The sequence below is a fragment of the Meles meles genome, chromosome 4 (assembly GCF_922984935.1).
Source record: "Meles meles chromosome 4, mMelMel3.1 paternal haplotype, whole genome shotgun sequence".
Classification (NCBI taxonomy): Eukaryota; Metazoa; Chordata; class Mammalia; order Carnivora; family Mustelidae; genus Meles; species Meles meles.
Window position 1 is genome coordinate 32,875,736 of NC_060069.1, and position 26,639 is coordinate 32,902,374.

The window sequence follows — 26,639 nt, forward strand, 5'->3', positions numbered from 1 at the left end:
CCCTCAACCTCAGCCCCCTCCCTGGAAGTGTTTTTAGCTCTTGACTGACTAATGTACAGTACAAAAGGTTAGGCACTGCCTCATGGTGGGTCAACACTGTGGGTGGTTCATACTCCAGAGCTCCCTGTGGGATCAGGCTGAGGCTGACTCAGCTGAGGTCTCACCTCTGAAGGAGGCATCTCTACTTGCCTCCTTCCTCTGCCCTGGCCTGCTTCCCTCACTCTCTTTTTCCTGAGCTCCCTGTCAACAACTCACATGTACAAGAATCCCTGCCTCAGGCTCTGTTCCTAGGGAGCCTGACTGAAGTTTATTATGAATAACTTTCTATAACCCATCCTTTTAGTTTACAAACTCTGTGTCTCCAGAACCTCTTTGTGGTGAGTGCCAAATGTGTGTGGGATTCCCCGTTTGGTTCCCTCAGGGTACTACACATCAATGTGCTTTACTGATTTTCTGTCTGGAGAAAATAACATCAGTCACTCATTTTAATTCCCTGCAGAGGAAAACCATCTTTTCAGGTGGTTAATGGACCACAAGCCCGAGTGGAAAGGCCGCATCAACCAGAAGGACGAGGATGGCTGCACAGTCCTCCACATCGTCGCCGCGGCCCCCTACCCTAGATACCTCATCAAACGTAAGCAGCAGCCCCAGGCTGGAGGGTGTGCTGTGGGCTGGACGACCTCAGGCATTAGAGAGCCCATGCAATCGAGCACACGTATTACCCATCCATCCTGGGACAGGCTCAGGGCTAAACCTGACTTCGAATGAAGCATCACAGGGAGGGCAGGCTGTTTGCAGGAAGGACGGGGGACAAGAGAAGGAAGGATGGCGGGGTTCTACATGCTCTTTCCGCTTCAGTGGCTTCCATGGGATTGGATGTCTCAAGGACAAGGGCTTCTGGCTGCACTTGTTCCCTTCCTCATCATGCAGCTACTAAGTGCTTTAGTTTAGGCCAGATCTGTGTTAGTTACCAGAGAGACTGGTAACTGTGTTAGTTACCAGAGAGACTGGTAACAGACGTGGTCCTGTTTCTTGGCCACGGTAGAATCTAACACAAGGATTTCATCTTGCGTACTTATCAGGGCCAGGGAGGCCACGAAAAAGAGTGAAGCTGGCGTGTACGAGGACAAGCTGGTTCTTTTGACGCAGACATACCTTGTTAGCCTATGAAACAGGAAGGCTGTGTGTCCTCCCACCCACCAGGCTCTCTGATGCTTCTCGCCTTTCTGGAAACCCGTGGAGATAGCACATTTTGTTTTATAAAAATGTTAGGGTGGCTGTGGTGATGATGAATGGTAGCGGACTCCCAGCCCCAGGGGAAGGGAGATAAAAAGGAGGGCTGGGGAATTTGGCTCAGTATGGCCACAGCCTCCTGCCCATCATGGGAACTAGGCCTTGCCACCATCTTCTGATGACAGGAGACGTTGGGAAGATGGATTTTTAAAAAAATAACACAACTCATGATTATAAAATGTCTGCCAAAATTAAACATGCCTGTGGACTAGACAGAGCCCAGAGGCATCTGGTTGGGGACCCCTGGCCTGCTGGTCCTGGGAACTTAGAGTTTTGTGTCCTCAGCATGTCCCAGAGGAGTGCATTGAGGTGTGTTTCTCTAATGTCATTCCCCACTGGACTGGGTCCCAGAACCCACATTTGGGCAAACAGAGAAAGGGTGAGCTACAGATACCACTTTGAGCTGTATTGAAATATAATTTGTATGCTATATAATTCACCTGTTTAAAACACCCAGTTGCATGTTTTTAGTACCTTTAGTACATTTGTAGAGTTGTGCAACCATCACCACAATCACCCTTCTAGGCTGAATTTTTAAAACATTTTCATCATCTTCAAAAGAAACCTCGTCTCCACTAGCAGTCACTCCCCATTCCCCCCCTCTCTCCAGCCCTGAGCAACCACTAATCTGCCTTCTGTGTCCATGGACTTGCCTCTTCTGGACATTGCATATAAATGGAATCATACAGTCTTGTGACTGGCTTCTTTCACTGAGCATGCTTTCAAGTTTCAACCTTGTTGTAGCGTGTGTCAGTACTTCCTTCCTTACTACTACCAAATAATATCCCAGTGTATAGATAAACCACATTTTATTTATCCATTCATCAGTGGGTGGACATTTGTTCAGCTATGAAGGATAACACTGTTGTGAACGTTTGCATATATGAATATATTTTCATTTTTCTCAGGTAGATACTTAGGAGTGGTATTGCTGGATCTCATGGTAATTCTATATTTAAACTCTTGAGGAACAGCCAGACTGTTTTCCAAACAGCCACTGTTTTCCAAAGTGGCTGCACCATTTTATGCGCCCACTGGCAAAGCACAAAGGTTCTAGTTTTCCTAAATCCTTGTTAACATTTGTTACTGTCTGTCTTTCTGGTGTCCCTTGAATTTTAGTACCCTCTGAGAGACTGTGGTATCCTGGCAAATGTTTGACAACTGGGTCTTCAAAAAGCCCCAGCGTGTGAGGTTTGCCAGTTTCCTTGGTGTAAATACTCCCACCATGGTTGATTTCAAGCTATTAATGTGATGTCATTGAACATGGGGCTGGGACAGGTGCAGTAGCATAGCATTATATTGTATTTTTACCACACAGATCCATGTTAAAGTAGATGTAAAGAAACCTCATCATAGACAATAGCAAAGCATAGTAAAATAATTAAGAAATGATGAGTTTTGTTTTTAACGTGATTTGTTTATTGTAAGTTTGAATAAGTTAGTTGTTAATAATGGTAGTGTTTACCAACCATCTTGTAACATTTCTGAATATTTGACAGTTGATCCTCATGGACTGGTGTGAGCCGGTTCCAGCACACCTCAGTGCTAAATGATAGTAGCTATCATTTAGCTATTGATAAAGCTATCATTGATTCATTGATAAAGCTACCATTGGCCTGGTAATTTATGGCTAAAGTCTGTGCCTCCAATCACTGGGCTCTCCTTACACATCCCCATCCCAAAAATGTCCAAGAAAAACGATTTCCAGACAAAACTCTTCAGTTTGCAAAGAAACACAAGTCCAAGTCTCCTGAAATTCAGGTGGTTTGAGCAGTATTTAGTGTATAGTAGATGCATGCAAAGCCTTGGATTCTAAACCTATGCATCAATAACTTGGCAAGCGTCCATTTCCTGGGACATAAATGCGAGCTTTTCAGTACAAGCATCATGATAGCTACATACAACATTTAAAATTTTCTGGTAGTCCTATGAAAAAGTAAAACAAAATAGGTGAAATTAATTTTAGCAGCATATTTTATTTTATTTTTTTTTCACATAAGGAAGCATTTATTTGGGGTTTAAAATGAAATCATACAAATAAAATTTGTATAAACACAAATCCACACTGATTCATAACACAGATAGCAAAAGACAAAGTAAAAACAAAGAAAACTAATTGGCGGCTATATACAGTTGGACACAGTTGTATCTTGTACACTAGAAAGTCTTTTACAAAATAATCATCTTAGATCAACAGAAGACCAATCTTCAGTGTCGTCCTGCAAGATGGGTTAACTTTAGCAATTTCCTCCTGTTTCCTCCAATGTCCTCCTTTAGTATGGCTGGTAATTGTTTTGGTGACTGCCACCCCCTCGAGATGCCTTGCCGTAAGTGCTCTGTTGGCCCCTGTAGTCTGCATATCCCTGTCCATATCCATAGTTCCCATAGTTATACCCAGTATAATCATAGCCGCCATAGCCACTATAGTTTTGATCACCACCATAGGCACTATTGTAATTTCCATATCCTTGACCATAATAGTTATTAAATCCTTGGTTCCAGTTTTGGCCCTGACCTCGTCCACGACCCCTAGTGCCGCTTCGTCCACCAGCTGCAGCGCCTCTTCCTCCTTTCTGCTGCTGCTGTTGCTGCCTGTATACCTCTTTGGGTTGTGCAACTTTGATTTCACACTTCCCAGAACCTATTTGATGATATCTGCTTTCTAACAATTTCTTTACTGGCTCTTCATCTGTCTACGTAATAAAACAAAATCCTCTTCTTTCGTTTGTTTTTGTATCCATGGGAAGTTCAATATTTTCAATCTCTCCAAAGGCTCCAAAATATTCTTTAATTTGTTCTTCAATGTATCTGGGCTCAATCCACCCTCGAAAACCTTTTTGGGCGGTTCTTTCCCTTTTAAAGCTTTGGCCCTTTTGGGGTCTATCAATTTGCCATCCAGTTTGTGTTCTTTCAGTTCCAAAACCCTGTCAACACTAGCAGCGTCTTTGAAAAGCACAAATCCAAATCCTCTCGATCTTCCGGTCACCGGGTCTGTCTTAATCGTATAGTCCACCACTTCCCCAAACCGGGACAAGTACTCAGTCAGGTCTTTCTTGCTCGTATCCCAGCTCAAGCCTCCAATAAACATTTCACCGTCATCCTGCTGGTTCTTGCTCGCGTTGATCTTGGATCCCTCTGCGAACTCCTCTGTGTTGCTGTCCTCGTTCATGTCCTCCATGGCGGCGGAGCTGTGGGCCGGGGGTGCTGGCGCGCAGTCCGGGTCGCGGCGGCAGCCGGGGCGGAGCGTTGTATGGCGCTGGATTTAAAATGGCGGCGGAAGAGAGCAGCATATTTTATTTAACCCATCTAGCCAACATCTTGTCATTGCCCGGTGTAATTAACATAAAAAGTATGGAGACCTTTCACATTCTGTGTTTTGGTTTTGCGCTAAGTCTTTGAAATCCAGCATGTGTTATACTCTGCTAGCATATCTCCACGTGGACTAGCCACATCTCAAGTGCTCAGTAGCCACCTCTGTGCCTCATGGCTGCCATACTGCACAGCACACCTTAATACTGTTTCTTACAAATGCGGAAACCTTCCTACGTTCTGAAACATGGGAGAATGAACCTGAGAAGTCAAGAGACGGCCCTTTCTTCATGCAGGTGTAACATGGGCTGCTCTCCCCCACCCCAGTTGCTGCCAAACGAGCCTTCTTATAGACCCTTCTAGGCTGATTCCCCTCCTTTGAATTCCACCTCTCTCTCATTACTCACGTCCTCTTCTTCTCTTTCATCAGGGAAGCTCACCTTTTTTTTTTTTTTTTTTTAAATCTTCGATTTGAACTAATTTTAGACATGCAGAAAAGATGCAAAAATAGTTCAAAGAGTTTCTGTATTCCTCACCCAACTCTCCTTAAAAAATCCAGAAATTAACATTGACAAAATGCTATCAACAACACACAGACGTCTTGTGAATTTCGCCCTTGTTTTTACTAATGTTCTTTGTCGGTTAGGAGACCCACACAGCATTTACTTGTCAGGGCTCCCAAGTCCGCTCCAGTCTTTGACAGTTCCTCAGTTTTCCATACCTTTGACCCTTTTGAAGAGTATCAGTCAGTTTTTTTGTAGATGGCCCATCAGTTTGAGTTTGTTTGATGCCTTTCTCGTGACTGGAATAAAATTAAGCATTTTTGCTAAGAATACAACCAAAATGAGTTTATGGCCTTCTCCACATTATATTGAGGAGTTCATCATGCCAGTATGTCCTGTGATGTTAACCTCGATTAGTTGGTTAAGGTGGGTTCTGTGGGATTTCTCTATTGTAAAGTTACCATCTTTCTCTTTGTAGTGGTTTATTATCTTGCAGGAGATACTTTGAGGCTATTTAAATACCCTGCTTATCTTCAAATTTTTGCACACTAATTTTATATTTATTGGTGGATCTTGTCAGCATCAGCTATCATGGTGATCTTTGATTAATGTTGATTTTTAATTTTCTCCTTTCCTTCTACATTTATTACTTGGAATTCAGTTGTAATGAAGAGCTGTCTCTTCTCTGTGTGTATGTATGTATGGACTCATGGATATGTATCCTGTGGGATAAAATCTCCGGTTGCTCAAATTGGTCCATCTTTGGCCATTAGGCACTCCTTTCTTCTGATTGGCTTCTGTGATCCTTTGACAAGCCCCATCTTTCTTTTTCTTTTTGAGCACTTCCTTACTTTCAGACATCACAAGTTGCTTCAGGCTCATCTTGAATTTTCTGTGTCCCTCTGGAACCAACCATTTCTCCAAGGACCCCCATTTCCTTTTGTAAGAGAATGGTGTAGAAAACAAGGTCTGCTACTTGGTGGGATCATTGTTACTGGAGTGTCATTATTTCTGTGCCTTCTCAGCAGATGGAGGTAGGAAATATATGTTCATATACTAACCCCTGGATACACACATTGTATTACTGTGTCTCTGTATTAAAAACCATGAGTTTATGCTGATACCTCTGATTCTGGTCCAACACCACGGTCATTTAGCCTTTTAAAATGTGTAATGTCTCTCATCTATAATATATTTACTTCCTTGTTCAGTTTTATGAGTTTCAGACTTACTAACCCAAGTCCCTTTGAGAAACACATCTACTAAATAGATGTAAGTTTGTTTTATGTTCATTTTATGTTTGTTTGTGTTCAGTTCTTTTTGTCTTCAGTTTTATAGGATCTAGTCAAGACACTAAGTTCTCTTCTTCCCCACCATATTTAATATGGTTATTTTGCTCATTTGTAGTATACTCAGGTATATTTTTTTTTAGGTTTTGCATTCCATTTTAGAGTTCTCCTCACATCCTGTTTGGTTTTGTTTGTATTTTGGTATGTGAAAGGCACATATGTGAAACATTACTATGGTTCTGGGGGTCTGAACTTTGCAGAAAGATATACTCAGAGAATTGTCACGTCTTCCTCCTCCTTGACCTCCTGAGTTTCCGTTTCCCATTTCCCCCTTTTTTCTGCCCCTTTCTCATTCATCCTCTGTAGGTGATCAGTTTCCTTCTTTCTTTTCTTTTCCTTTTTTAAAAGATTTTATTTATTCATTTGACAGACAGAGATCACAAGCAGGCAGAGAGGCAGGCAGAGAGAGAGGAAGAGAAGTAGGCTCCCTCCTGAGCAGAGAGCCCAATGAGGGGTTTGATCCCAGGACCCTGAGATCATGACCTGAGCCAAAGGCAGAGGCTTTAACCCACTGAGCCACCCAGGCGCCCCTTTTCTTTTTTTTTTTTTTTTTAGGCTTATCTTCCTGGATTCCTTTTGTAGTAACAAGCAGACACATGGGTGTTTTCTTACACCTCCTTTTTTACGTGGAGGGTCCCATTCTACAGATTCTGCTTGACACAGAATCTTTTTCATTAACAGTATGTTCTGGAAATCACTCAATATTAGTTCATAGGCATGAATGCATATGTAGTTCTACTAGATGTTGTCAAATCTTCATCCAGAAGGATGGTACCAATTTGTAAAACCACCCGTAATATAGGAGAGTGCCTCTTTGCCCACAGTCTCACCAACAGAATTTTGTTGTTATATTTCTAAGTTTCTTCTGGTCTGAGAGGTGTGAATTGGTATCTCAAGGTTGTTTTAATTGCATTTCTCTAATTACTTTATGTGTGAGTTTGGCCTTTTTAAACTATATTTGAGAACCATTTTCGTATCTATTTTTTGCCAAGTTATTTGTTCATGTCTGTTCCTCATTTTTCTATAGAGTTTTTGATCCTTTGTCTTCAATTTTTAAGAATTCTTTGTTCATTAGCTCTTTGTCTGTGGTATAAGTCATGAATCTCTCCCCCACCCCCGTTTATTCACTTGTCTTCTGACTTTGGGCTTTTTTGTCATGCAAATATTTTCTTTTTATGTAGTCAAACTTATCAATCTATTGATTTATTGCTCCTGTATTTGGAGTCAGAGTTAAAAAAAACCTTCCGAACATCCAAGTTAAAGAGTTGTATTTTTTTTCTGGTGCCTATATGGTTTCCTTTTCCACATTAGTCCCTGATCCACTGGAGTTCCATGGAAGGATCTAGTTTTACCATTTTCCAGACGGCTACCTATTTGTGTCAGCATCATTTGTTTAAGAGTGTTCTTATGACCTCAAGAATTTGAGATGCCACTATTTCTGGACTTTCTGTTCTATTCTACTGGTCTCATTGTTCATATAGGCTTTTTTTTTTAAAAAAAAGATTTTATTTATTCATTTGAGAGAGAGGGAGGGAGCATAAGCAGGGAGAGTGGGAGAGAGAGAAGCAGGCTCCCTGCTGAGGTGGGAGCTCGATGCAGGGTTAGATCCCAGGACCCTAGGATCATGACCTGAGCCTAAGGCAGAAGCTTAACTGACTGAGCCACTAAGGCACCCCTTCGTATAAACTTCTTTGAATCACTTTTCAAAAACTAGTTTAAAAATCAGGAATACACTCCACACCAAAATGGCTGAAATAAAAAAAAAAAAAAGATGGACAGCAGCAAGTATTGACAAGGATGTGGAAAATTTGGGACCCATTGCTGGCGGGAATGAAAAAATGGTGCATCTGTTTTGGAAAAAAGTCTGACAGGAATTCAAATAGTTACCATACGATTCAGCAATGTTATTCCTAGGTACATGTCTCACAGAAATGAAAACATACTCAATCAAAAACTTGCACATGAATGCTCATAGCAGTATTACTCATAACAACTAAAACTGTGCAGACCACCCAAATCTCTAGCTGCTGAATGGACAAACAAAACATGGTTCATCCAGATAATACAGTATCATTCAGCCATGAAAAAGAACAAAATACTGACACATGCTACAACATGGATGCACCTTGAAGTGTTATGCTGAGGGAAAGAAACTGGTCACAAAGGTCACATATTGCATCATCTCATTTAGAGAATCAGATCACTGGTCGCCCTGGAGGTGGGGCAGGGGGAAATGTGGAGCGCCTGCCAGTGCATATAAGGTTTCCTTTTGGAGTGATAAAATGTTCTGGAATTGGATAGTGGTGGTGATTACACAACTTCATAAATATACTGAAACCCACTAACTTGTACACTTTAAAAGAATGACTTTTTTGCATTTATGAATTTATTCTACCAAAAAAAGTTTAAAGGCAAAAAAAATGAAAAGAATTTGAAAGCCATGATCTTAGTAAAAAAAAAGTATTCAAACACTTTAAAGAGATACATGATAAAAAGTAAAATTCTCTTTCACAAAGTCTACCAAGCATTTTTTGGTGAGTCTTGCCAATTTTTCTATTCCTCTTTTAAATATAAATGTGCACATACTCGACATTCTATTCAGCAATTTGCTTTTCCCCTGAACAATAATCTTGGCCATCTTTCCCTAATACTACCTACATAACTATTTCTTTTTTTTTTAAACAGCTCACAGTATTCTGACATGACTACACTGCACTGAGGGATGATTAAATGGTTTCAGTTATTTTGCTACCAAAAACAATGCTCAGAGAATATTTTCCTATATACATCTTTGTGAACTGATGGGAATGTATCTATAGGATTATTTCCTAGTTGAGAGATGGCTTGTTCGAAAAATTATACATTTTATTTGTTTGGATAATCTCATTTTATTTAAAATTTAAACAGATTATATTCACAAAATCACAAATCGCAAATTCACATACACAAAAAGTATACATTTGTATACAGATGTATATATACATACATCTGTCCTTTAACCTGAGAAACCAATATTACCCATATCTTGTGATTTTCCCCCCACAAATATTCTATAATGTAAAGTAAAAAATTATGTACAGTTTTAGGATGTTGTTAGCATATTGGGACGTATTTGACTTTTGAAACTATTATTTACTTGAACCCCATAAAGGTTGCCCCAACAGTGTATGAGATTATCTCCATCTGAATATTTTTCTGATATATGGAGAGTCAGGAACTCTCCAGATACTTTAATGTGGCCCGAATTCCAAATCCGTCATTTAAAATAATTGCAGCATCATAGAGCCTCTGAAATCATCCATTCTGTCGGACTTTTGGTGGGCAGAGGTTGTTATGATGGCCCTTCTGGTTCCGGATCCATGTGGTTTGGGAGACCCGGGGGTTCAGTCTTAGGGAGTTACCAGCGCCCAGCAGCAAGACCCAAAGCCTAGAAATGATCACCTTCTGGAACTGACATGAGGCCAGCTCGGTGGTTGCATATAACTTGGCATAAGCGACAGACGCTCAAACTGGTTTAAGCAAGAAAAGGCATTTATCGGCTCATGTGACTCAACGGTCCAGAGTTTGCTCCAGGTGCTCTCCAGGCGTCTTCAAGAATCTGCCCTGTCTTCCCGCTCTGCTTACTTCTGTGTTCGGTTCATTCTTAGACAGGCTCTCTTGCAGTGGAATCATTTGATATTAGGTTTATCTTATGCCTATTTGTTAGTCACAGCCAAAGAAAGTATCTCTACTCAGTATTTCAGTTAAAGTCCTAGAAATGAGTCTCTGTGACTTGATTTTGGTCACATGCCCTCCGTGAACCAATCAGTAACGCCAGAAGGATGGAATGATCTAATTGGCTAGATCCTGATCAGGTGCTCCCCCCTGGATTTGGGGCTGGGGCAGAGCGAGAGAATGCAATGATCTGATTGGTCAGGTTCTGGTCAGATGTTTATCCCATCCCGGTTCCCCCGAGCTCTGGCTGGGGCGGTGGTGGAGGATGTCATGGTGACTGAACTTGTTTCTGCCCATCAAATCAGGTAGGCTGGAAAGCGGGGGAAAGGTGCTTTCTTAAAGAAAAACTGAGGTGTTTTTATCAGGAAAAGGCATAATGGATGCTAGTAAATTAAAAAAAAAAGTCTAGTATGTTTTTAAATGTTGCTTCCTTATCTTCAAGAATTTTGAAAACCTGTGTACCTCTTTACATGTTTTTACATTGGCATGTAGATACTTTTTTAAACTGTGAGTCAAAAGTATGTAAGAAAAGGTAATTTTCAGAATTGTGTACACAGATATTTTAAAATAAAACTATTATACCCTTTTGTGGCATATAATAGAACATACATACTACAGCAACTTGATAATCTCTAACATCTATTTAAGAAACTATGGGCCAGCTCTTTAATAGCCCAAAATATCAAATTGTACCTTGCTGTTTTTGGGATCCTATTTCTAGTTTACTTCTCAGAAAGAAGTTTACTCTCATATAGTTTATGCTTGAAAGTCTTACTAGTCATCTAGTAAACTTCTTCTGGAATAAAATTTCTTGTATAGCTTTAAATTTAAAAATATTCTGTGATTTAAGACTCTAGGGTTTAAATTTTTCTAGATTTAATTATTACAAAATTATTACTACAGGAGCGCGCCTGGGTAGCTCAGTGGATTGAGCCTCTGCCTTCGCTCGGGTCGTGATCTCAGGGTCCTGGGATCGAGTTCCGCATCGGGCTCTCTGCTCCGTGGGGAGCCTGCTTCCTCCTCTCTCTCTGCCTGCCTCTCTGCCTACTTGTGATCTCTGTCTGCCAAATAAATAAATAAAATTTTAAAAAAATTATTACTACAGATACCAAAGCAACAGAAATATATTAAAATCTTCTGTAATTATTAAAGATGAAAATAATAATTTTGGAAGGCAGTGAAAGGAGGGTAGATTGTAGTACCTTTTGTTTTGTTGTTTTATTTTTTAGAGTTTTATTTATTTGAGAGAGAGACGAAGGGGAGAGAGAGAGAGGAGAGCACTAGATCAAGGGGAGGGGCAGAAGGAGAGGGAGAAGCAGACTCCTTGCTGAGCAAGGAGCCTTGATCCCAGGACCCTGAGATCATGACCAGAGCTGGAAATCAAGAGTTGGACGCTTAACTAACAGAGCCACCCAGGTGCTCCTGTAGTGCCTTTTTTTTTTTAAAGATTTTATTTATTTATTTGACAGACAGAGATCACAGGTAGGCAGAGAAGCAGGCAGAGAGAGAGAGGGAGGAGCAGTCTCCCTGCTTAGCAGAGAGCCCGATGCGGGGCTTGATCCCAGGAATCTGAGATCATGACCTGAGCCGAAGGCAGAGGCTTAACCCACTGAGCCACCCAGGTGCCCCCTGTAGTGCCTTTTAAAAAGGGCTTGGCAGGCACCTAATTTTCCCTTCAGTGGATACTCTGGAAGTCAGGAATTTTCACCACCTTTGGGGCAATACATTAGTTAGTAATTAGTTCTCTGTGATCCTTAGCAAATCACCATAAACTTAGCGGCTCAAAACCACACCCATTTACCAGCTCACAGTTCTCTAGGTCAGTAGTCTGAAATGACGTGACAGAGTTTTGTGCTCAGTGTCTCCTGTGGCTGAAATCAAAGGTCCTGACAGAGGCTGTGTTCTCATCTGGAGTGCTGGACCTTCTTTCAAGCTCACATGGTTGTGGCAGAATCTCGTTCCGTCTGGTTATAGGAATAAGGTCCTCGTTTCCTCACTGGCTGTCAGCCGGAGACGGCTCTCAGCTTCTCCAGGCCACACACATTCCTTGTCATGTGGCTCCCTCTCTCTTCAAAGCCAGAAGGGGAGAATTTCTTAGGCATCAATTCCCTCTCACATTTTAAATCTTTGCCCTCTTCCTGACTTCTAGACCTCTGACCTTATGGTTCATGTGATGATGTCAGGGGACTTTCCCTATCTTAAGGTCAACTGCTTTGGGACCTTGATTACATTTGCCAAGTCTCATCACATTTAGATTCATATTTGATTGATTAACTGGGGAGAAGGTGTGTGTGCACTAGGGGTTGGGAATCTTGGGGATTGCCTTAGAATTCTGCCTGCTTCAGTCAGATACTCTGTGGCTAAAAACTTTGGCTTTCTGATTTTGTCTCATTTTTTTAAAATGGGAGAAGGGCAGTTGTGACTAGGGAGACGGGAAAGGAGAGCGCCATGAACAGGATGATACCTGGAGTAGAGATGCCCAGTCTGGGCAGTGGATTTTAGGAAAGCATGGGTAGGAAGTTGGGGATAAGGCATTGATTTGCTGAACTCTCTGTGCCCACGCCAATCTTTGTACCCCCAGGGATACACCTGTTCCATTTGGAAAGTTGTTGCATCTGTGATCACGGAGACACCTTGATGCTTGGCAAATAGATCCATCAAAGCAGCAAATGGAGCTGGCAGCCAGAGGGTTGGGTCTGGGAGGGTACAAACAGTGACAACAAAAAGACCCTGATGCGAAAGCAATTGCCAGTTTCTTCTCTGAGCCCCAGACAGGCTTTTTTTTTTTTTTTTTTTTTTTTTTCCCCTTCTGGAAGAATATTCTGTTTCCTCTCTAGGGAATAAAGAAATCTGAAGTCACAGCTTGCTGTTATCCTTACAGCTGTAACTGTTGCCTAGTAACCAGATTCCCCCTCTCCTTGCTTGTTGCCAGGGAGAGGGGAGAAAGGTAGAGAGGAGCGCACTTCTGAACCTCTTCAAAGCTATTGTCCTACCCACTCCACGCAGGACTCCTTGAGTTGGGTGGATTGCCCAAAACCAGCAGTTTAGATTCTACGAGCAGTGGGACACTGATCCCCTTGCCCCAGGCTGCTTGGGCAGGGAACTGGGAGGAAGAGCACTCATGGGGACATCTCCTTATGGAAGGAACCATGACAGTCCCCCTTTCTCCTTCTGGCCCACTCTAGGACAAACAGAGGATGTGCAGATGCTTTTGCGCTTTGGGGCAGACCCTACCCTGCTGGATAGACAGTCTCGCTCTGCCATGGATGTCCTCAAGAGGAATAAGAACTTCAAGGCCATTGAGAAAATCAACAGTCACTTGGCAAAGCTGACCGCATGTTCTAAGGACCTATCAGGTACAGCTTCTAATGAAATAACTTTTTTTGGGGGGGGGGTTGGTAAAATGGTCCTGGGGCATTAGATACAAATCAGTTTATACTTTCTTAATCTATAAGGATAGAAGTGAAATCCCTAGTCTTTGGAAAACTTGTTTCCTTTTTTTTTTTTTTTTTTTTTTTTGAAAGGCAAAGAAAACTCTTATTTATTTAGAGAGTGTCTATGACATCTTGATAAATTTACTAGGTCTGCCTTTGGGCAGTTTTGGTGATTTTTTTTTTTCCATGCATGCACGCGGTTGATGAAAAAAGGAAAAAAGTCATATGGAAGAGGGGCTCACGAAAATCGAGCCTACTCCTCAGAAGCAATTACAACCAATAATTTAAAATGCATTCCTATGTCTGGAATAGATATGGTTTATCAGTTTGGGACAGCATCTATTGACTGGCTGCTGTATAGGGTGAAATGCAACAAGTTCACGCCAATTGTTGGATTGTGCCCAGTAATGTCATTTGTGTCATTTACATTCTGTTTCTTAGCTCTAAGTTTTCTGGGCCTCATCCATAGATAAATTGTAGAAAGGAAAAACCAGTAAATGGTATTTACGTGGCGGTGGTATGATTATGTAAATGGTTATGTAAATTGTGTTCTACAACTGGTAGCATAGCAGAGCCCATAGGAAAGAACCAGCAGAAGTCCTGATAACTTTGCTATTTCGATGTGATACCATTTAAGCATCCCAGTTTAACGGACTGTGTGTGTATACATGTATGTACGCATATATACTCTTTGGACCTTATTTAGACTTTTTATTTAGACTTCAGCCCCAGTGTGTGTGTGTGTGTGTGTGTGTGTGTGTGTGTGTGTGTAAATGCTTCCTTTCGTTTTTGCACTCAACTGTGCGGCTGATGTTTTCTGTTCAGACTTCTCTCTTGATCTGTTCGCATACCTACTCAAGTAAGTTTTTACTGGAGGAGGCATGGACTTAACGGAGTTTTTGAAGATGTCTTTACATTGTCCTTGAATAGGGGCATTATATTTTCAAATTTAGGGACTGTATTTCATTGATTCTAAATTGCAGTCTCTCCCCACATTTTCACATCTTTAAAACTGGAATGTGTTTCACCATCGGTGATGGGTTACTTGGGTGCAGCCGTTCCTGATGTGTCAGACAATGTACGGGATCTTAGACTTATGAAATATGCTGTAAAACCTCGTTCCTCACAACCATGAGGACACTGTGTCTTTGTATTCTAACTTCCATTTGCCACTGGTTAGAAGTCTGATGTCAGTCTCATTTATTTTCCCTTCTAAGGTTTTCTCTGTTCTTCGAGTTTTGAAATGTCCCTGCAAAGCTTCTTGGTGTGGGTCCTCACATTCTTCTCACTTGGCTCTTGACCCCCTCTCTATCTAACTTTCTTAGCTCAGGGAAATTTATCTTCTATCATTTTGTTCTCCTCCGCTGCAAGTATTAAATGGGTGAGCTTCCTGAATTTATAACATGTCTCTCTACTGTTCCCTACTGTTTCTAGGTTCTTTTTCTTTTCATATCTTTAACTTGGTCTACAGCTTTTCCTTTTATAACTCAACTTGCCCGTTGCATTTTTAAATTTGGAAACTCAGTCTTAATTTCTAAGAACTCTTGTTTTCTGATTTTTTTTTCTAATCTATGGCAACTTTTGCTTGTTTTATATTTGCCACCTCTTCTTGAATGGCATTTAAGAATATTGAGTATTTTTTTTTCCTAAAAGAATGTTCTCCTCTCTTCCCTGAATTATTTTTTTCTTTTGGGGTGAGTAGTTTCGTTTTCTTGTTTCTCTTTTGTACTGTTGCTTTTCTTTAATTATCTTCTGATCTTCGGATGGTTTATGTGCATGAATGAAGGACTGGACTGATTAATACTTAATAGACGGTTAGTGTGTTTATTGAAGTTACTTGGATGCATTTCCCCAGAAACACTCCCCTGCCCCTGGAGTGGGTAAATCTGTGGCAAGGTGAAGGCAGCCCATTGGGTGTGTGTGTTGGAGTGGGAGGCAGTTGGACAGGTGGGGATCATCGCAATTGCCATGCTCAGGAAAGTCTCATATGGGGGAGAAGCTGCTTTTCATTTAATGTCCCTCAGCCCCTCATTGCCCCATCTATGTTTTCATTTTCATTTACTTATTTAAAATATTGGCTGTTGTTTCCATGAGATCACTGAAATGATGGGAACAAAGTGTATTTGTAGAGTCCTCTGTTTTTCATGGATTTTTTTTTTAAAAGCCGTGAGATATCATATTTAGTTTTTAAAAGACCGCTGTGTCAAGGACTTGTGATTTCTTCTGTGAGGCAGTATAATTAGTAAATCACTGTGAAATGCTTTCTGAGAGTTTATGCCTGTAATCTCAGCTTCAGATTGGGTTCTACTGTTTGAGAAATTGAAACTAACTGAACAGATTTCTTTGCCAGCGAATTTCCAGGTTTTAGTGTAACAGCAAAAAAGGACCACCAGTTAAGGGTGGGAAATGGCTAATTTGTTTGCAGGTCTTTCTCTTACATTTAATTTTTTTGTTCGCAATTAGTTCTAACCTTAATTCTTAGAATACTGTATATGTGTTTTGTGTATGCTATATCTAATGTTAATAGGCTGTAACATAAGTCGTGCATTTCTGTTTACTTTTTAAAGTTTTTCTTTATCTTATTTTTATTTTTTGGGGGGGGAGCATAATAGAATCTTTGGATATCTGCTAACCCTAAAAACAGCTCAGTTTCTGAGACGGGGTCCCACTCTCCTTTCCTCTCTCTCTACCTTCACTAACTATATTTGTGGTGAAACCAGAAGAAAAGAGTCAGTAGAAAAGTAGCTGGTTCCCTTTCTCCTTACTAGAATTCAGTTATGCTCGCTTGGGAATAGAGGCACATTCAAGAGGAACGTGCCTCCTTCCAAGCCTGTCTTTTGGCTCACTGGGTAGTTTGTGGATGGTAGGCAGTGGATGCAGTGAAGCCCACAGCCACTGATACTCATTGGTAAGCTTATTGGAAATTTGATTACTTAAAAGTTTTCTCAGACCATCGACCGTGAATTTTTCCTTGCCATGCTAGAAGAATATTGAAAGACTGTAGGAAAACACAGAGTCAAAAAAAGCAAAAGAAACTGACAAAAATTGGACAAGTGGAGGATGACCAGTTATCAGGCGGGGCTTGCGAGTTGGCATCTTCCCGTAGTGCACTTCCCAAAGACTCCTAGCCGTGGGACCCTTGTAGACGTCAGTATTGGAATATGACATCTGTACTTAATATCATGGCTCCTTTGCGTATCCATATGGACATAGAGTTGTATATGTACATTTTGTTTCTAAGATCTTTGCCAGTAGTACAAACTTTAAAACGTGAGATGGAGCTGGGGAATCTTTGTAAACGAGGACCATGCAATATAATTTTCGGTACTGATGTAAATATTCTATATCTGCTCTGTCTCATAGGATAGCCTCTGGTCACCTATTTTTGAGCACTTGAAAAGGGTGGGACTCATGCAACAGAAGAATTGAAATTCTGATTTTACTTAATTCATTTTAATTTTACATAATTAAGTTAGTGGCCACTGTAATGGGTAGCGTAGTTTTAGACTTTAGTCCTAGCATGGTCCCTTTTTCTTTTCTTTCTTTCTTTCTTTTTTTTTTTTTTTAAAGATTTCATTTATTTGACAGAGAGAGAGACAGCAAGAGAGGGAACACAAGCAGGGGTAGTGGGAGAGGAAGAAGCAGGTTTCCTGCCGAGCAGGGAACCCGATGGGGGCCTCCATCCCAGGACCCTGGGATCATGATCTGAGCTGAAGGCATGTACTTAACTGACTGAGCCACCCAGGAGCCCCTAACATGGTCTTTTTAACCAGTGTAGCAATTGAGAAGACAGGCAAAGGGAGGACCAGGGGCCATGGGCATAAAGATAGATCTCCAGTCATAAAAATGAAGATTTTATGGACTTTAATCCCTCCCCATCCTCACACACTAATGGGCTTAATGGAAGCACACTGTCTTTGGGAGGAGTTACTGTTGGGGAGTTGGGTACCCTTGTTCCTGACCTGAGTCCACGGACTGAATGATTTTGTTTTTTCACATCTGTGGCCCCAGGTAAAGCACCATAAGGATGTTAGCTTTTTGTACCCAGACAAACAGCATTCTAACTTCAAGACTAGGATAAAGGATGCTCTCACCCCTGGCTCATCCTGAATGTTGCCGTGCAACACTTTGATGATTATGGTGAGGATGACTTTGGAGAAGGTGGCTTTTGCACCAAGGTGAGAAATGAAGGGTCTTGCTGAAGATTTCCGCTGTTCTCTAAACCAGAGCTTCCCAATGTTAACAGGAACCATTTGGGAGCCTCTTAAAATGGAGGTTTTGAGTTAGCAGGTTCAGGGCGGGATCTGAGAATCTGCAGCTCTTGCAGAGTACCTGGGGAAGGCAGAGCCCACTTGAAGGAGCAAGGCTTTACCCCTAAGCAGCCAGGACTATATACAGCAGTCCCCCCTTATCTGCAGGGGATTCTTCCAAGCCTCCCTGTGGATGCCCGAAACTGCAGATGGTACCAAACCTTGTATGTACTGTTTTTTCCTATGCATACATCCCATAAGGTTTGATTTATAAAATATGCCCAGTGGGAGATTAACAACAGTAACTCAGAATAAAATAGAACAATTATAACAATCTACAGTAATAAAAGTTATGTGAATATCATCTCTCTCTTTCACAAAACACTTGATTGTACTGTACTCACCCTTCTTGTGATGATATGGGATGAGAAAATGCCTCCCTGATCAGATGAAATGAGAACGACATAAGATCTGTGACAGAGCATTAGGCTACTACTGACCTTTTTTTTTTTTTTTTGAGATTTATTTATTATTTTAGAGAGAGAGAGTATGGGGGGAGGGGTGGAGAGAGAGGAAGAGAGACTCTCAAGCAGATTCCGAGCTGAGTGCAGAGCCTGGCAGTGAGCTCCATCCCACAACCCTGAGATCATGACCTGAGCCGAAACCAAGAGTTGGATGCTTAACTGACTGAGCCACCGAGGTGTCCCTACTATTGACCTTCTGAGGGTTTGTCATAAGGAGGATCATCTGCTTCTGGACTGTAGTTGGGTGGAAAGTGAACTCTTACCTGCTTTTACCTGCTTCTCATGGTCACCACTAGGTGGCAGCATGTCCACCTCTCTGGCTGCTGCTTCACTTTTCTCAGGCTCAAGAACCAGATTGGAGCCTTCCTTCTCAGGGTTCGCAATCTCTGATCACTCAGAGTGAGGACCATTCCAGGCCTCTGAGGCCTTGTCTCTCAAGCTCCAGTGGGACCTGGCTGCTTTCTGCTTTGTATTCATGCAGGCACCTCAGACACAGCACTCGGAGGAAACTGGAACCGTCCGTCTGTGTCGATTTTCCCCACAGACAGAGCCTGGGACTCAGAGGCCCTGATTTGTCATTTTACCATCCCTCAGCACTGAAATGGTGCCTTGTTTTCAGCAAATACAGGTGTCCAGAATCCACCTAAAGGATGCTCATGATACTTTTTCCTTATTATAAATGCAACGTTTTCTTTAAAAAATTACAAAATATAGGAAAGGAATATCATTGTAGAAAATTTGTAAAAGCATAGTTTTATGTAAAAACAAAAATTTATTGTAATTATACTTTGGCATATTTTTGTTGGTGGTGTTTAGCACTTACATAATCATCTTTTAAAAAGCAATCTGTGATTATAATACATAAGCGACTTTATATTCTGATGTTTCTTTTATTTACTTTTTATTTGACAGAGAGAGAGAGAGAGAGAGCATGAAAGCACAGCAGGGAGAATGGGAGGCAGGGGAGAAGCAGGCCCCTCGCTGAGCAAAGAACTCGATGCAGGGCTCGATCCCAGGACCCTGGGATCATGACCTGAGCTGAAGGCAGCCGCCTAACCAACTGAGCCACCCAAGCGCCCCTCTGACATTTTTTTTTTTGTCTCTTACTAAGCTTATAGGAAACTTAGAAGAAAACCAGACAAACTCAGAGTAATAAATAAGTCGCCCACGTCTATCTACCGAGGGGCACCATCGCCAGCACCTTTCCTTTTATGTGTGTTTACATTGTTGATATCACTCTCTGGTTTCTTTCCTGACATGTGGAACTTTCTCTGGCCCATTGCTTAACTTTCTGAACCACACAACCATGCGTTTATTATACAACTGCTTGTAATTATCTGCACGGTCAGCTTAGTCTGTTTCTGTTCAGTGTCAAGTGACTTATAATTTCCCTAGTTGAAGAATGGTGTTCTAGAGAAGATTTTAACGGCATGAGGGTGGGGGACAAGTAACACATGCTAGTGAAGGAAGTTGCTCCTTTTCCAAGGGTCGTATTTTTCTGTACTGTGAGTTTTTACCATTTCTGTGTGTTCGTAGGTATTTTAGGAAGAAGGTGGGAGAGCCGAGTCACTGTCAGAGCGCATAGACGTTTTCCGGGCTTCTAGCTGAGGTGATGTAGGTCTTCTTTTGCTAAGTGGTTTCCCTTTCTTTTTCTCTGGAGGATGGTGCTAAAGTGGGTCTTGCTTCTCTCTGACACCTCAAGGTCTCTTGAGTAGAGGGCAGTGAGCATTTGTCCCTGACGTCAGTGTGTGTGTGTGTGTGTGCGCGTGCGTGTATGTGTCTGGTGTTCTGACTTGAATTGTTGAAAGGTGAGGCCGGTGTGTATGAGAAGGCACAGCAGATAATGTTGGAGCTCTGCTTGAATCCCCTAGATCCCTTTCACCATTGTTGTGTGTGCCCGACATGGGGGTACCTTCACTTTGGGAAGCCAGCACCTAAGGCTTCCTCTCACAGGGAACAGCGTATAGGACCAGTTTTGCTGGGGATCTTCTAAGCTGGAAGCACCTGAGAACTCACATCCTCCAAGAGCAGCCTGTAGCCAGTGATAGATCGACAGTTTGAAAGTCCCTGGGTGGGGACAGCGGGGAGGAGCACTCTCTCCAGAGCTCCCCTGTGGGATCAGGTGAGGCCACCTGGCTTCCTCCCTGCTCCCCCCCACCCCCACCCCACCAGTCTGCTTCCTACCTGTCACTTCCTCCGGGAACCACTTCCATGCAATCACTGCTGGAAACCCCGATGAAGATAGGATGCTTTTCATTTTTTCCTCATTTGCAAATAGTCCATATCTTTTATTTTATTTATTTATTTTTAAATTTTTGCTCCCCTATTGTGCTCAGTAAGATTTTGTTTTGAGCAACAGTGCTTTTTGAGTATATTACCTGATACCAAAGAAAGCATTTGCCCATTTCAACTTTCTATCAGGGTTTTTTTTCCTTTCCTAATCATGACTACTTTCTCAAATTAACTCACCAAGGGGATATTGTCTTCCCTTCTTCGGCCAGAGATGCGGCTCCTTCCTCTTGGGTTTCCTGCTGGCCCCTAGGACATATAGGTGGCTGGCATGTGGCTGGATGTCATTGTGGTGCTAAGCTCTCCTCTTGATGTCTCTTCCTTCAATGCTTCTGGCAGTTATCTATTGCTGTATGACAGACTGCTCCCAAAATTTAGTCATTTTAAACAACAGGCATTTCTTTCGCTCCTGATCTGCAGGCCAGCAATTTAGGCTGGGCTGTTTTCATAAGTTTAACTGAATTCCTTCCAGTGGCTGTGGTCTTGTTGATCTTGGCCAGGCTCTTTCACATCTATGCATCCTCAGTTTGGACAAGCGGCTGATTCCTGTTTGTTCGATGCTGTTTCTTGTCCCCCTAAAGTTGAGACTGGACCAGTGCCCATGGCATAGGCCAGGGTCTCAAGAGAGTGAGTAGAACTAAGCCAGACCTCTTGAGGTCCCACCTCGAACAAGGACAGAAATCTCATGACTCTCTTCTATCTGTCATACCAAATCCGGAAGCTGGGCCAGGGGGAGGAAGAAAATAGGTCCCACTTCTCGATGGAAGGAGACCCATAGTCACCCGGCAAAGCAAGGACATCCAGAGGAGTGGAGAACCAGGGTGATTTTTGCAATCTCCCACAGCTGTAGTCTCTGTCTTCAGAAGCATCACCTACTTGCTTTGCAGGACTGAACAATGGTGATGGACCTGTTAGTGAGACCGACATTTTCCGGAAGGCCTCTGAGCAGCTGGTGAAGTACATGAACTCAGGAAACCGGCTACTGCATAAAAACTTTCTGAAGCAAGAAGTAGTTCAGAGGTTCTTGCGCCTTCTTTCTTCTCTGCAAGGTAACTTTCCGCCCAACATTCAGGTGTGCCGAAGATGATTTATGCCCATTAGAACCCTTTGCTAATATCTTGAAAAACAGTTAATTAAACAAGTAAAAGTAAACAAGTAAAACATTCAACAGCACAGAACGTTATTTGGTGGAAAGTCTGGATCATCCACCCTGAACGGGAGTACCTAAATCCCACCCCTAGTGTCTGTCTCTGTGTCTGGTTTTTCACGTATTCTGCTAGAATTACTTTTGCACATATGGCCCCTTTTTAAATATTTTAAAATATTTCTCTCTTCCATAGATCTTGGCTAATGTTGGTATATGAAGTTCTTGTGGAAGTGGATGTTAATTTTTTTTTCCACTATGGGGAAATGAGGAAAGTTCTAGAAAAGAACTTAAGATGACACATTTTAGATAATACTTAGGGAAGATTCTAGAAATCCTAAGTAGGTGAAATTTGGTATTTTGGTATTTTTAAATTGGCTGTCAGTATGGGCTGTAAAGTACTCACTCGGACCATTCAAAGAGCTGAGATTTCTTAATTTTCCAGAGAGTGCTGGAAGGGGTGGCCAGCGGAACAAAAGTGCTCTTCAGGGGATGCAGCAGATCTTAGTGTTTAAGGCTTGGAGTTTTACATTTCATCTTAATTCTACCACTTAGCAGATCTGGGACCTTGGGCCAATTATTTAACTTCTTAAACTTTAGTCCCTTCACTCTTGCATTAGCTAGGGTACTTATCTGCTGAGATGTTGGGTGTGGAGCACTTAATCCAGGGTCATTCACACAAAATTGTTTTTCTGGTTTTCACATTAAATATTAAACACCAAAATGAATATTCGTGTTAGAAATCCTAGAACATGGTGGAAAGCAAAAACCAGCAAATGCAAATAAAATTGCTCTTATATAGGTTAACTCTTGATTTTTTCTCTTCTCTTCCTTCCCGTTTTCTTACTGGTAGGGTTGCCAAATTACAGAATGCTGGTTGCGTTATAACTTTGAATAAACAGTGAATACAGTTTGTGTCCCAAATATTGCATGAACTATAGTAAAATTTTATTTGTTGTTTACATGAAATTCAAATTTAACTGACATCTGTTTTTATTTGCCAAATCTGGCAATTTACTTACTGAGGACCTCTTTTAGAAGTTTTTCATCTATAGGATATACCAACATCATGAACTGGGATAACGATGATCCTGTCTGCGTACGTTAGATATCAGATGGAAATACTTAGCCTATTATGATATGAACTTAAGAACTGAGGATTATATACCTATGTATTCTCCATCCAGTAGTCTGAAGAGAATACAGAGATATATAAGCAAGTTCCTATCTGAGAAAACCTTCTCAGCAAGCATTTGCCATGTTTCAAAATGTGTTTCATTGCTGCAAATGAACTGAGATTGCTAGAAAATGCATAATGTATTTGACTTAGGAATAATTTGGCTTTATCACCTTGGATGATCTATTTTTACGACTATCAAAGCATTATATCCAAGACCAACAAAGCACAGTGTATAATGATCACCTAGAAAACCAGAACGCACACAACACACACACATGCACACACAGTGGATTCTGGCTCTGCTGCCTGCCGTATACTACTAGATAGCAGGTGTTCAATCAAAATTGTTAATGTACTTTCAGTGGGTCTCATATCTTTTAAAAGCAGGTAATTAGAATTATTCACAGATACTTTGAAACCATGAATAATTCATTCCCTTCACATCAATAAAATAATTATTGCATATTTAAAAAAAAAGAATTGAAGATTAGACCATCCTCTCACCGCTACCTGATGACTCTCAACTTTTTAATTATTCTATAGTGTCTCCCTGTATTTCAATGCACACTCTCCATTAGTATTATGCAAAACTTAAGCCAGGCTCTTGTCCTTCTGATCTCAGTAGAATGCTCTAACTCACGTATTCTTCCAAGACACAGTCAATTCTGCTCTTTTCCCGGGCCAGTCTCTACTCTCCTTAAAGTATTTCTGACCTTTCCAGAAGGTCACATGGCCAGAGCTTATACTGACGTTTACGAGTGGTTGAGTAGCTGTCCGAAGCAATTACTTGCCTGTATTTTTCCCCAGAGGTTAAACATACTGACCGACAATTCTTGTTAATTATGCCTAAAGGTGTTGGGCGGTATTTGGGGACAGGAATCATATGAACCTTTTTGGGAGTGTGGTGTATTCTTATTTTTGAAAGAAATTCCTCCTGACCTGGTCTGTGACATTAACCGTGACTGCGCCAACACCTTCATCAAGTTTTTACTGGAGAAACAGAAATGGCCAGAAGTGCTTCTGTTGCTGACCCGCAAAGTAAGTGGGGAGCCACCGCTGGGAGACTGCCTCATCAAAGGCTGCAACTTCTCAGACCTTGACCTCTGCACTGTCATCCCCCGCCTCAGCACCTGGGACCCTCGAAGGATGCAGCTCCTGGGCTGCCTCATTGACAGTGGAGGTGAGAATGCTCGCAGTGAGCCCTGGAGACTTGTCCCTTGGGTGCCACTGGTCCTGGGTCTTTCACTTGACTTTGGAGACTGCTTTAGAGTCTGGCCCATTGTCTTCTTCCACAGCTTCTCATTTTGCACAGCGACCCGGTTAGTGCCGTGTCAGTGGGTGCTGGCCTCGTAGTTCTGCGTCCTTGGGAACTCTAGTCACCATTGTTGTCTTTTCTTCTGCCTTGTGTGAGAAACCTCAGGTGTGTGTGTGGGGGTGGCCCTTGGCCCTGGGTGTGGCACACAGGGTCCTTTCCTCCCAACTTCGACTGCAACTGCCGGCTAGACTTTTCCCCCCGCACTCAGTATGCTGCGTGTGTCCCTGTTAACTCTCCGGCATTCTTTTCTAATCAGCGGATTAGGATTTGAGGTGCTTCTTTGTAAAGAAACAGCTAAATAGTTGGTGGGTGGAAACATTTGCCGCTGTGATCAGCGCAATCACACTTGGCTAGAGGTATGTCTGGAAAGAGCCAGTGCCTTGCCTGATTGGGTATTATTTATTTATTTAAAAAAATTTAGTTTGAAAGATTTCATTTACTTGTTTGAGAGAGACAGAGAGATCATGAGAGGAGGGAAGGGCAGAGGGAGAGCGAGAAGCTCTCTTACTCTGGCGGGGGAGCCCCATGCGGGACTCGATCCCAGGATCGCAAGATCATGACCTGAGCTGAAGGCAGATGCTTAGCCGACTGAGCCACCCAGGTGCCCTGGACTGGGTTTTATTTTATAACTCATTTGGAAACCCCAGCCTCCTCCTGTCCCCATTTCCCACCCCCCTACTCATGCCACTACTAGTTGTGTGGTCTCAGACATCTCCTTGTTTATAAAATGGAAATAACAGTCCGTCTCTCTCAGGGCTGTTGTGAATGTTAAATGAGCTCATGCATGCACGTTCTTGGAAGAGCACTGTGGCTGTGTGGTTTTCTGCTTGCTTGGCTGTTGAAGAGGGGATGCCCTCTCTTGGTCCTTAGCTCTCAAAGGGCCATACAAAGCCTTTGGGCTTTGGCTGTTTCCACAGGTTCCAAGAGGTAGATGGAATGCCTCCTGTAGTTTATTTCTTCAAAACCATTCCTCGAGGGAAATATTATTACCTTTGGCTGGAAACTGCTGCTGTCATGGCCTTCCTGTTTTATTCCCGAGTCAGCCAGCACTTATGAAGCACCTGCCTGCAGTCGGGTGCCAGGGACCAGGGACAGAGTGAATGTGCGGCTGCTGTGTGGGGGTGTGCAGATTGCAGGGGTGCAGGTCTCGGAGACTGCAGCGTAGAGGGGAGGCATGGACTGAGCTAAAGGGAAGCTGATGTTGGGGGTGGAGAGGTGTCAGGGAAGATGCCATTTGAGGGTAGGTGGGCATCCTCAGGAAGAAGCGTCTAGAAACAAAGGATGTAGGAAGCCATCCTTATATCCTGATCACTGACTATGTGTCTGGTAGGGTGTTGGATAGGCACTGGGGTTTCTATTGTTCCCAGGCCCTGTCCCCACTCCCGGGCAGTGCTGAAGATGGGGCCTGGGGACACAGAGGGGAGCAGGAGAGTGGAGAGGCCCGGCCCATGAACGGGACACCGGAAGCAGTTGGGCTTTCACTCTGAGGGCTCTGGGAAGCCTTCACCTAGGAAGTCGGGTCAGCATCAGCTCTTCTCTTGGAGCACATGGCAGAAGCCATCCTCTCCTCCTCAGGTGAGCCAGGCAGTCCTTTGTCACAGGGTACATCCCTCACGGGGCTGTGCCCTTCTCCTCTGTCTCCTCAGCCTTGCCCGAGGGTCTCCATGATAGTCAGGAGACGCCACTTGTCACGTGCCTGAAACATGAGGACTTCGAGCTGGCGTTTCTTCTCTTGACCAAGGGTGCAGACCCCCGCAGAATCTCCCTCACAGAAGGTGATACTCCTTTGCATGCAGCACTCCACATCTTTTTGGACATTAATGGTAAGCCTTTATTTTTGTATTTTAAAGATTTTATTTTTATTGATTTGACAGACAGAGACCACAAGTAGGCAGAGAGGCAGGCAGAGAAAGAGGGGGAAGCAGGCTCCCCACCGAGCAGAGAGCCCAATGTGGGGCTCGATCCCAGGACCCTGGGACCATGACCTGAGCCGAAGGCAGAGGCTTTAACCCACTGAACCACCCAGGCGCCCCTAAGCCTTTATTTTTCAAGTAGTCTTTTCCTTGAAGAGGAAGCTGGATAGTACAACCAATGCTACACTTTTTCATCTTATTGAGAAAACCAACGATCTGAAAAAGCTCTGTTTCTTGGTCAGGCCCACCTGTTATCCCCTGGCCTCCGACCCATAGCTGGGTGAGAAGGAGAAGCCATCACGGTGAATGGTCAGGGTGGGTTGACTGAGGAGGAGTCTTAAGTTTCAAAGTTGACTTTCCTACAGACATGGGCACATATCCCTTGGGAGCAAATGGTCCCTGATTTTCATCCACGGGATTAT

At 42.6% G+C, this 26,639-nt stretch overlaps 1 protein-coding gene and 1 pseudogene across 3 annotated transcripts in view; one reads left to right on the forward strand and one right to left on the reverse strand.

Moving 5' to 3' along the window:
* TRANK1 (tetratricopeptide repeat and ankyrin repeat containing 1) overlaps positions 1 to 26,639 on the forward strand; it is a 100,479-nt gene that overhangs the window by 36,880 nt on the left and 36,960 nt on the right. For all 3 annotated transcript variants that reach the window (XM_046003231.1, XM_046003230.1, XM_046003232.1), the window contains exons 8-12: positions 500 to 634; positions 13,354 to 13,524; positions 21,553 to 21,714; positions 23,915 to 24,169; positions 25,951 to 26,127. In XM_046003231.1, coding sequence (XP_045859187.1) covers positions 500 to 634; positions 13,354 to 13,524; positions 21,553 to 21,714; positions 23,915 to 24,169; positions 25,951 to 26,127 — 900 coding nt within the window. The remainder of the gene's footprint in view (positions 1 to 499; positions 635 to 13,353; positions 13,525 to 21,552; positions 21,715 to 23,914; positions 24,170 to 25,950; positions 26,128 to 26,639) is intronic.
* On the reverse strand, positions 186 to 4,571 carry LOC123940415 (annotated as a pseudogene).